At 41.9% G+C, this 12,022-nt stretch overlaps 1 protein-coding gene across 2 annotated transcripts in view; it reads right to left on the bottom strand.

The window, feature by feature from the left end:
* Nucleotides 1-4,592: 4,592 nt before the first annotated feature.
* The window catches only part of TMOD2 (tropomodulin 2), an 87,855-nt gene continuing 80,425 nt past the window's right edge, over nucleotides 4,593-12,022 (bottom strand). For both annotated transcript variants that reach the window (XM_069982909.1, XM_069982898.1), the window contains exons 7-10: nucleotides 11,892-11,999; nucleotides 10,326-10,469; nucleotides 10,101-10,245; nucleotides 4,593-5,590 (exon numbers count right to left, since the gene is read on the bottom strand). In XM_069982909.1, coding sequence (XP_069839010.1) covers nucleotides 5,556-5,590; nucleotides 10,101-10,245; nucleotides 10,326-10,469; nucleotides 11,892-11,999 — 432 coding nt within the window. In that variant the 3' untranslated portion in view covers nucleotides 4,593-5,555. The remainder of the gene's footprint in view (nucleotides 5,591-10,100; nucleotides 10,246-10,325; nucleotides 10,470-11,891; nucleotides 12,000-12,022) is intronic.

The raw sequence follows: 12,022 nt of genomic DNA, 5'->3' as shown, positions 1-12,022 counted from the left end.
AATAGCAAACCATTACAGTTATAAATTGTCCAACCCCTTTAACAAATACCATTTACAACAGTATCCTATGTTCCTATGAATGTATGTAAATAAGGAGGCTTACTGATCACCACTTCAATTTATCACTGTAATTGGTTTTAATTGTGCCATGATATTAGATTGGTGTTGCATCTCCACCTGCTGGTGAAAGTAGTGTATTACTTAGTAAAACAAAATCTCTGCTATTTCACTGCGTTCCATTTATTCCTTTATGCCCTTTAACTCTCTCCTGATGTGAGTGAGGTATGGAAACTCCCAAAAGCACCATAGACTGCATTGTAATCCACTTACAATGCAGTCTATGGCACTTCTAGGAGTTCTTGTACCTTGTGTGCGTCAGGAAAGACAGCTTACATGTCAGGATTTTCACAACATATCCTGATACGCCGACAAAGTGATAGGTACTCTTAGGGTGCGTTCACACCTACAGGATCTGCAGCAGATTTGATGCTGTGTTCAGTTATTTAAATGAAATCTGTTGCAGAAAATCAGCTGCAGATCCTGTAGGTGTGAACGCACCATTAAAGTGTGTCAATAACAGGAGCAGCACCTGCCATTGACACCACAGGGGTCCCAATAAGTTTCCATGGCAGTTTGAGGTCTCCTCCTTACCTTTGTGCTGTCCAGTCGCTGATCAGTTACTAGAGCCTGCCTCAGGGAGAGTAGCAGAACACTGATATTACTGATTGATGGTGTGCAATGGCCATTTATTGGTATACGCAAACTAATGATTGCTTATAAAGGTCCCCAGGGGGGCCTAAAAAGTGTGAAAAAAAAGTTTAAATGCTTTGAAAAATATTTCAAAGCCCCTCCCCTAATAAACATTGAAATTCCCCCTCTTCTCATTTAAAAAAAATATATATATGCAAAAAAAAAACCCTCAACAATACATATTTGGTATACTTTGATATTGTTCCTGCATGGTGAACAACATAAACAAAAAAAGGAATATATATATATATATATATATATATATATATATATATATATATATATATATATATATATACAGTATATATATATGTTTTAATATGTATCAAAATTTACCATCTACACCAATATGGTACTAATAAAAACTAGAAAAAAGAGCCCCTAGACAGACCTATTGGTAAAAAAAATATAACGGTTATAGGGGTCACAATAGGAAAATTTTAAATATAATTTTTTTGTAAAAAGAAAAAAAAGTTTTAGATGGCCGACATGGAGGAGCATGTGACCATCCTCCACCCCCAGTGTCTCCAGAGACATACATGTATACCGGCTCAGTGGTGGACACTGGGGGTGGGGTATGGTCACATGCTCCTCCACATTGGCCATCTTATGAACAGAGTCACCACACCATTTACTAATACTATATACTGAACTATTTTACTATAAAGTGGCCAACCCCTTTAAGGAGTTAAAGGAAATGTGCAACTAGAAAATGACCTATTATTTAATGGTCTTGTGTTTAACATAATTTTAAAATAAATTTTGGTGATGTTTTTTTCTAATTTCTCATTTTACCATTTACATTTTAAAATATTCTGGAAACTTTTCAGGACACTAAGGCTAATAAGCTGACATTACCTGTTCACAATCATCATAAACAGTAAAAAGTGACACCGGGTGATAAAGGAGAAAGGATCAGGCCATGTACAATAAAGTATTAGTCAGAACTCGGCCTTACTCTATCTCCCTGTACAATGCACAGGTCACGGAGCGTGCCTAGAAAACTCTCTTAAAGAAGTTAGTGGGTCAGCTCCAGGCCATTGTTTCCTGTGTCCATATGTGTTTGTGTGTGTGTGTACGTGTGCGTGTGTGTGTGTGTTTAAGGGGGGTGATGTTTTTCTGAAGTAAATTTGGCAGTTTAGTGTTCCTGACTGATATCCCAGCACTTACCAGGTCCTATTAATGCCAGACTGAAGAAGTTTCTAATATACATCATTCTTGTGAGCATTAGTATTATCAGGTTATACATAAAACACTTCAGTCACCAAAATGTCTTATTTATTGAAAAGAGCTTCTTACATCTAGAATGAACATATTACGGTACATGTCCTGAACAAATACAATGTACAGAGGAACGACACATTGCCATCTTTATAGTTTTCTTTTATACACCAAGGAGGACATTTATGGCGCTGTCTTCTAGTAAAATCCTCATTGTTGCCCATAAAAATCACAGCTATCCTTTTAGCAGAGCACTATAGGAAATGAGAACTGAGCTGTGATTGGTCGCTATGATATTACCAATAAGTATTTTTCTATATGACAGCGTAATAACCCCCCCCCACCCCACCCCCAAGTATTTGACATAATATTTTATACATTACAACTGATAATTGTGATTATTACAATACTTTGCAAGAGTAAAGTGTCTAGTAGGGAAAAGAACTGTATGACTTACACTTGGCGTATGCCTGAGATGAAGAAGGTCCTAATCCCTATCATAATGTGGCTGACCTACTTTTCAGGATGAATCAGATGTCTTTCATAAGAACTAGCTTGCACTATTCATCTACAATAAATGTATGGCAAGTATATTACCATATAATGACAGCTAACATCATTCTGCCCCTCCTTTATCACAGTTACAGTAACTCCAACAAGATCCCTTCATCAATATAGACTTTATAGTTGTGTATCAGGGAATATTAAAACATAGTATTCCTATAAATATAATGGCTTAAAAAACATTGTGATCGGATCGTACCTGTATGGAATAATATACTGTACCGCCAACAGATAAAACGTGTACTAAAAAGGCACAGACAGCACCTAGTGATCGACCAGCCTTGTGTTGCAGGTTATATTCACATTAACTAATATACTGCTGAGTATTTTAGTTCTATAGAGAATAGCATAACTGATGCATGTTGGGTAATAGTAATGCCTTATGTCCTGTGGGATAAGTTTAAAGATTTTAGCAGAACATGTGTCGTTTTCCCTGTAATATCCCAAAAGCTAAAGTGCCATCTGCTGGCCATTCTAGGATTTACACCGCAGTTAGGCCATATACTACCTAGACAGTGTGAATATGACCTTGTAGTAATGAAATCCCTTACTTGATGACAGGTTACATCACATCAATACTATCTCTGCCATGTTCTTATATGAGTTGTATATATTCTTTCACAATAATATATATAAATTAATAGCACCATGATCCCACCATACACAGATATAGACAATGTAACAGGGTGCTGATAATATTAAACACTGATATTCTATTTAGTGCAGTATACAATGTCATTCACAGCAAAGCATATAGTTTTGTAGTTCCCCATGCAAAACAGTTAGCAGTGTAAACATATCCATAAGTATCTTAACGTAACATAGTGAGATTCAGCTTTAGAGAGTCTCAGCATTGTATAAGGGAGTGTACAGCAGGATGGAAAAAGCTATTCCATAGAATTCTACATCTTATCATAATCTGGGCTTTAAATGGCCTCTATGAGAGAGTGGCATTTTAGAGTGCATCTATAAGATGCTCATAAAGCTACATTATCCTATAAGTTTCCACTATATAGCTACAAGAACCCCACTTTTGGGGGCTATATATTATCCCTCGCATTTGGAAGGAACACAGGCAAGAGTGTCCCCTGGCCCCTAGTCCTGCAAACCAGGGTGGCTGCATACAGGAGCAGACGAAATGGACAGGTGACCATGCATGTGCAAACTATGGAAGCTACAGAAATAGAAAAGTGTTTGCCACATATTACAGCCATTATGGCATATTCCCTGGATGTAACAAAAATGTCAAAAGTAAAAAAAAATCCCTTTTAGGTCAGATTTATCTTAGTGTCTTAGCCATTGGTACAAAAAGTGAACATAAGACATAAAAACCCTGTGGACATTGGATATATGTATATATTGATGTAAACATGACCCTCTTACCATAGAGTCTTCGGTTCAGCATTTGGCTAGGTTCACACTGCGTTTTTGCAATCCGTTTTTTTCATCCGTTTTTTTGCTAAAAACTAATGAAAAAAAAACTATGCATTTGTGTGCATCCATTTTGATCCGTTTTTCCATTGACTTCCATTGTAAAAAAAAAAAGATCAAAACGGATCAGTTTTTTTTTTAACGGACACAAAAGTAGTGTCAGTGTTTTTGTTAGAGATGAGCGAATTTGCTGAAGTTCGGGTTCGTATGAACCTGAACTATCGACTTCTGATTCCTGCTGTCTGCAGCCTCCATAAACAGGGCGGATACAGCCTTACGGACCACCCGGCAATCTGGGATACAGACATTGGCATACGCTGTATCCCAGTTTTCCAGGCGGTCCTTACGTATCCACCCTGTTTACGGAGGCTGCAGACAGCGGGAATCAGAAGCCGATACGAACCCGAACTTCGGCAAATTCGCTCATCTCTAGTTTTTGTGTCCGTCAAAAAAACGGATTCGTTTTGATCCTTTTTTTTTTTTTTACAATGGAAGATAATGGAAAAACGGATCAAAACGGATGCACACAAATGCATCTGTTTTTTTCATCTGTTTTTTTAAAACAAACAGATGAAAAAAACGGATTGCAAAAACGCAGTGTGAACCTAGCCTTATATTTGTTTTTTGCTGTACCACATGTTAAGGTGAGGGCTACATAGACACTTTGGGGGAGATTTATCAAACATGGTGAAAAGGTAACCTGGCTCAGTTGCCCTAGCAACCAAGCAGACTCCACCTTTCATTCCTCACAGATCTTTTGGAAAATTAAAGGAAACTAAGCCTGTATCACTTTACACCATGTTTGATAAATCTCCCCCTTTGTGTGCAACACAGGTCACATAACCAAAATCGCTGTTTCGCAGCCAATGAAAGTGAATGTGGTCGCAAGTGGCCATAACCAGAAACCCTTCCAGGGTCACAGCCACATGTAGGCCGCAATGCTGCCCTATTAAATTTCAGCTGCAATGTAGCAGGATTTAGGCAGCGTAACATGGTGATCTACGTCACGTACCAGCCCTAACCTAACTTGACTCACATGGGTTGTGAACAGCTGAGAAAAGCCTAAGATATACTATAGAGACATGTGTATAAATGACTGCAAGCAGTGCTGTTGCACTTTTCTAACCAAAGACAGAAAGGGGCAAGCTTTTATTTGGTTGCTTTTGGCTTTTTAATGGAGCCTGGCAACTATATAATCACTGTTTGTATAAAATGCTACATGAAAGATGACAACTGAAAACGGATCATATATGAAGTTACTGAAAGATGGCAAGGCAGTGCCATGTGCCCTATATAAAAAGAAACGGGGGTCACATGACAGAACCACAGGGTTGGCAACATCAGCACTCCACTGACACAGTCATGAGTTGTATGTCACATTAAACCTGTTTTCATATGCAAAGTACAAGTGCAGGTTTTTTGAAAAGAAAAAAAAAATTTAAATATGTAGTGCTGTTATAAGTCTTCAGAAGTCAGCAATAAAAAGTAGTCCCAAGGACTGCATGACATTAGTGCAGCTATCCGTCTTGCAGACTGGCCTCCACTTCTTCCAAAAGAAGACAGCATGTGAATCTCCAGCTTTACCCCCTTTACTGATGGTCCCTTTCAATTCTTTTTTGACGAACTGCAGAGAGAAACAGAATTAGTTTAATAAAATCTGAATATTTTATTTACATATTTAAAGGGAATCTTTCACTAAGTTTTTGCTGGGCAGCATAATCTAGTGACAGAAATGCTGAACAGATCGGTGTATTACTTACATTTTCTGTTCAGCCATTCTCCTAATATGCAGGATATTTGATCCCACCCCCAGGGTGCTGATTGACAGTTGAGCCCCTATACACAGCATGGATAGATAACTGCCAATCAGCAGCTGGGGGTGGAGTTTTCTGCTTCTCATGAATATCCAGGACTACTGGGTTCATGCTAATGGAGAGGACTGCATATCGTCCATGTTATTCAAAAATATCTCTCTATATCAGCTGCACAGAACAGTGTAAGAGGTACAGCATTCTGTTCAGCTTCTTGGTCACTAGTTTAAACCGGCTCTTTCAGTTCACAAAATATAGGAATCAAACAGTATGTACTTATTTTAAAGATGAAATTCCTAATAGTGACAGTTCCTGTTATAGCCACCCGCTGCTAGTGTGAATTATACTGTATATTGCTGTGCAATGTTACTTCTGATGGATAGTGCTGTGAAAGCATTTAGTTAGGAAAGTTTTTGCTTCAGGATTTTTCTTTGTTTTCTATTTTTCCCCTTTTCCCTAACATTTTCATTTACATAATCAAATGAGGGTTTATTTTTGTGGGGCAAGTTGTACTTTTATTGGCACCTTTCATTTTACCATATAATGGATTACAAACTTTTCTTACTACTTAATAAATAGTTTGGCATTGCCACATTTTGAGCACAGTTCATATTTTTTCATCTACAGAGCTGTGTGAAGGGTCACTGATCTGTATTTTTACTTGTACCATTGTGAAACAAATATAAAATTTTGACCGCTTTTTCTTCCATGTTTTCTGGGATGCGATGTGACTAGAGATGAGTGGAATTTGAGCATGCTTGAGTCCGCTCATTTAGCAATTGTATACCACTGGCTGAAGACGTTTGAGGTACACCTAGGGCAGGGCCGTTTCTAGTGGCGGGCGGGTCAGGCGACCGCACGGGGCGCCGACAGCTAGGGTGCGCTGGTGGCACCCTCTCCCCCCCTCCCCCGGACCTCACCTTGTGGCGCACTCCCCGCCCCGGCCGCTCAGCCGCCCCGTCATCTTCCCCCCGCCGCTACCCCACCCGGCAGGATCGGGCGCCCCCCGGGCCGGTCCCTCCAGGGGCGTTAAGGAGCCGCGGCCGCCGGATTTCTTGCAGTACAGTGAGCTTCCGGCACAGGCAGCCTGCCACACACTGTCCCGGAAGCTCACTGCTGTAGCCCCGCAGCGCCCGGACTTCTCTCCTGTTTGGCGGTGGACATGTGACGTGATGACGTCACATGTCAGCTGCTGAGGAGAGGAGAGAAGTCCGGGCGCTGCGGGGCTACAGCAGTGAGCTTCCGGGACAGTGTGTGGCAGGCTGCCTGTGCCGGAAGCTCACTGTACTTGCAAGTTCAGCTACCAGACGCTGGGAGACGCTGCTGCAGGATCCAGAACAGGTGAGTATTTTTTTTTTCTCATAAATGCTGCCAAGTGGGGGCTACAAAGGGGCCCATACTATGGAAGGCTACACGGGGGAAGAATACACTATGGGGGGCTGCTTGGGGAGAGGGCTATACTATGGGGGGCTGCTTGGAGAGGGCTATACTATGGGGGGCTACTTGGGTAGAGGGCTATACTGTGGGGAGCTACACAGGGGGGAGGGCTATACTATGGAAGGCTACACAGGGGGGAGGGTTATACTATGGGGGCTGCTCGGAGAGGGCTATACTATGGGGGGCTACTTGGGTAGAGGGCTATACTGTGGGGAGCTACACAGGGGGGAGGGCTATACTATGGAAGGCTACACAGGGGGGAGGGTTATACTATGGGGGGCTGCTCGGGGAGAGGGCTATACTATGGGGGGCTACTTGGGTAGAGGGCTATACTATGGGGGGCGGGCTATACTATGGAAGGCTACACAGGGGGGAGGGCTAAACTATGGGGGGCTACTTGGGTAGAGGGCTATACTATGGGGGGCTACTTGGGGGAGGGCTATACTATGGGGGGCTACTCGGGGGAGGGCTATACTATGGGGGTCTACACAGTTATTACTATGGGGGGAGCACAGGTGGGATTATTACTATGGGGGGAGCACAGGGAGGATTATTACTATATGGGGGCACAGCAGGGGATCCTACATACAGGGGGCAACCCACATACCTACTGACTTCACTGCACATGGCACAAAAAAGGGGAAGTTGTTGTGAAAGTGCCGAACCTAAGATGTTTGTCTGGCAGGTTCACAAGAGATGAACTGTTGCTGCAAGAAATCATCATGGAGGTCTGAGCCAGAAGGAGAGGAAAAGGAAAGTGACGCCTCAGATCAAAGAAGACGTCACCTGTGAGTCGCTGAATTCCGTTTTTTTGTTTGTTTGTTTTTTTTTTTTGGGGGGGGGGGGGGGGGGCGCTCAGGGCGATCAGACTTCATTCAGCATGCTCAAATTGTGCTCATCTCCAGATGTGACAAACTATTCTGGCAGTAGGTACTTTTTTCATTTGTACAAGCGATGATTTGATCAGTTGTATGACACACTGCAATACTATTGCACTGCAGTTTGCAGTCAATCCTGTGTCTTTGTACCAGCAGATCTAACATTGAAGCCACAGAGGCCTATTGCATAACTCAAACTGTGAGGCGACTTACCAGTGAGGCGCCCCCTAGTTGTTGGTGAGGCCCAGCTGAGAAGCCAGTTTTCACAAAGTAACTATAATCTGCACAGTCCTTTTGCTGTTTGCAAAAATCTCAATTTTAGCAACATTATTAATTTATTTTGTACTTGCTTCATTGGTATCTAGAGCTTGGGAGACGGGTGAAAGGCGTCCCTAACATTATTTTCAGCTTTTAAATGGACTTTCACCACAGATAGTGAGGCCCAGGCACCCTCTTGGTCAGTCTGGTGAGGCCCAGGCATTGCCTTGGTCTTTTGGGTGAGGCTCCAGTAGAAAAAGTTTGAGAAGCACTGGCATAACTGATCAGCATAACCATTACTATGCAGTTGCTATTGAGTTCTGAGCCTGTTCCATACCTCCCCAGATGAGGTATGCCATGTACATCATACATTCAGAAGGGGTAAAGGTAAAAAAAGTTTTATATGTTAAACAACCCCTTGAAAGTAGCTGTATCAGTTACAGCCGGCTATGGTGATAAAATAACACATTGTATATCCTTGCTGAGTCCAGTGACGGCGCTCCAGTCCTCCTGGCTAAATTGCTTACTTCTCTGCAGTGATAATGTGCTGAACTCACTGGCCTCAGTGCTTATACTGCCGTGGCCCAGGGTGCTGGATACAGATATTATGGCAGCTGGTGGGCTCTATTTTTTTGAAGTAGCTTCCGTCACCCAGCCCCGATCACAGAATATATAAAAGGAAAAGTTCTGTTTCTGTTACTTTACTAAAATTAGAATGGAAAAGGATCATGAGAAGGAAGGGGGGGGGGGGGGGGGGGGGGGGGGGAGTCCCTTGTCTCACTGCCATAATTTGCTATCAGACACCGAGAGAAGGGAATACCATTTGGAGTTGTAGGTCATAAATCCTGCCTTAGCTTAATAATTCTTAATTCACAGTATCAGTTGTGCCGCAAAAAAGGTAGTGGAGGCGTTGCTGTTTTTAATTTGGGCGTTTTAATCCATTACAGGTGAAGTTTTGAATCCTTATGGATGCCACATTGGCTCTAGTGACTTAATTGCTGCTGGTCCTGTGTACTTTTGGAAGCATCAGTTGCCCTGTCCTGTATAGTTTATGCAGCTCTCGCTAAGGTTTTTACATTATGAATAGAGATGAGCGAACCTGGAGCATGCTCGAGTCCATCCGAACCCGACCGGCATTTGATTAGCTGGGGCTGCTGAACTTGGATAAAGCTCTAAGGTTGTCTGGAAAACATGGATACAGCCAATGACTATATCCATGATTTCCACATAGCCTTAGGGCTTTATCCAAGTTCAGCAGCCACCGCTAATCAAATGCCGAACGATCGGATGGACTCGAGCATGCTCCAGGTTCGCTTATCTCTATGATTATTATTATTTGGGGATTTCATTAGACTTACTGGTAATGAGCAGTTTTCATTATTTTTTGATGGCACATAGCAGAATTGTGAATGCAGCTCTGGAATATAACACAGGCTACATTCAAGGATCAGCATGAAAATATGTACAACTGTTTTCTAGTATTTTTTACTCCACTTTTTTTTTTATATACTGATTTCTGCATGCTCTGCATTGCTGACCAAATGACACCAGAGCACCTTCATATGTGCAATGACTATTCTCTGCTCCTTCACTCTAGAAGCTGCTTTCCCTTCTGTTATACCTGGCTTCCTAATCTTTGATGTCTGACATCTGTTGACCATTCTGGTATAGCTGGTGATATCTGGTATCACTTACAGTCATACTGCGGGGTGCTCTATGCTGCCGGTAATGTTATCACATCAGAACTCACCTAAGTCATTATTCTTGGTAATGGCTGCAGCTGCTCGGGTCCTTGGGCCTTGCTGTGTAAACTGATAACCGAATTTAAGAATTGTTGCGTTCTCTTCAAGCATCTGAGCGATTTCCATTTCCACGGCAGTCCCCAGCTGCTGTCTCTGCAGGCAGGAAGGTAGATGTCAGATGGGTCTGAGCTATAACTAGCTGTCCCATGCTAAATAAATGATTATACCATTACCTGATTAGCAATCTTAATCTCTGTCAGGGTGCGGTTTTGTTTCAGAGCTTCTACAAGAGCCAAAATCCCAGTTCCAGTTATGAAGTTTGTTTCAATGTTGAGACTCCTCAAAGTTTTATTAACTTTCAACATATCTGCAAAAGCCTTAAAGATGGCAGAATGGTAAGGGATAAGTTACACACATTATTACACACTTCAGACAACTGTTCTTACTTTACATATGTAAAACGCATGTGATAGAATTACAATAGGGATGACATCAGTCAGAAGAATGACATTACAATGTGCATTGATGGTAAAAATGCTTGAAGCGACATTGACATCACTAGGGGTTATGTGGCTACATACTGAATACTAGTTGTCGCACGTACCAGACAATTACATTAGATGTCACAGAAGCAGGAATGGCCCGGAGACAACATGGTCTGATATCTCACTATTGGTAAAGTCATCGGAGAGGGGTGCAGCCAGGGACAATCTTATGGCTTACAATGTATGGTTATTGTATGTTCCTATATATAACCCCCATGCTACGAATTACAGCTATGATCACAATACATGGCCACAAGCTATGATATATACAGTGGTACCGTGGTTTAAGAGTAACTTGGATTAAGAGCGTTTAACAAGAGCTCACAGTTTTTCAAAATTGTAACTTGGTTGAAGAGCATTGCTTTGGTTTAAGAGCTCCCTGTACTGGGTGGAAGGGAGAGTTGGGGAGGCAAATGGTCTGCATAGTGGGGTCTACAGCACTGTACTTTGACCCAGGAAGTCTCCCTCACCTGCAATTCATGGCAGATCCACTTCATGCTGGGGCTTGCATCAGGGGACAGGACTGTGGAGGTAATCTCTTCATAGCTGTAACCCCTCTCTCCCCAGACAGAGAGCGTTACATTTATTTGCCCACATCTGCCCTGCTCATTCCTTCATGCTCTTTGTCAGTCCTTGTGTTTCTCATCCTCTCCATTCCTGCTATAATGTGGCTGCATTCACACTCAGCTATACACACTGCTGCTCTAATGTGCTTGCACTTATACTCATCCATTCACACTGCTTCTCTATTCTAGCCTGTTGTACTACGCTACTGCATTATTTGGATCTGCAGCTCCCTCCTGTATCTACAAACTGCTGCTGTGTTTTCCAGGTTTATGCACTCACTATACATTATACTCCACATGCTGATTGCTATACTGTACAGTAACTTATATTATCACATATTCAGCTGTTTCTCATTGTTTGTTTCATCTGTTCTACATGTTATTCAGAATAAAAAAATTATTATTATTTTTGGGTGTGGAACCAAGTGTCTGCATATGGGTGATTTCTTATGGAAAAAGTTGCTTTGGTTTAAAAGTGGATTTGGATTACAAGCACGGTCCCGGAACGAATTATGCTCGTAATCCAAGGCACCACTGTATTTGGATTAGAGATGAGCAAGCCGGGCGAGGTTTGGTTTGTACGAACCCGAACTATCGACATTTGAATCTAGCTTCTTTATAAGCATGGTGTGACCTTGTGATTTCAATCACCATTATCTAGAATAATTCATGTCTAATATATACTTACAATAGCTACTGGATCATTGCTTCTTGTTGCTGCAAGGCTAAAACTCTTAACATGGGTATTTGATTCCAAAGACTTTGCAAATTCCTTTAGGGTTGGTATAGGGATGTTCTACAGATCATTGAAAAACAAAA

This window comes from Dendropsophus ebraccatus, chromosome 1 (genome assembly GCF_027789765.1).
Source record: "Dendropsophus ebraccatus isolate aDenEbr1 chromosome 1, aDenEbr1.pat, whole genome shotgun sequence".
NCBI classification, from domain to species: domain Eukaryota; kingdom Metazoa; phylum Chordata; class Amphibia; order Anura; family Hylidae; genus Dendropsophus; species Dendropsophus ebraccatus.
Note: the sequence above shows the minus strand (reverse complement) of the source record. Positions and strands in the feature narration are given on the sequence as shown.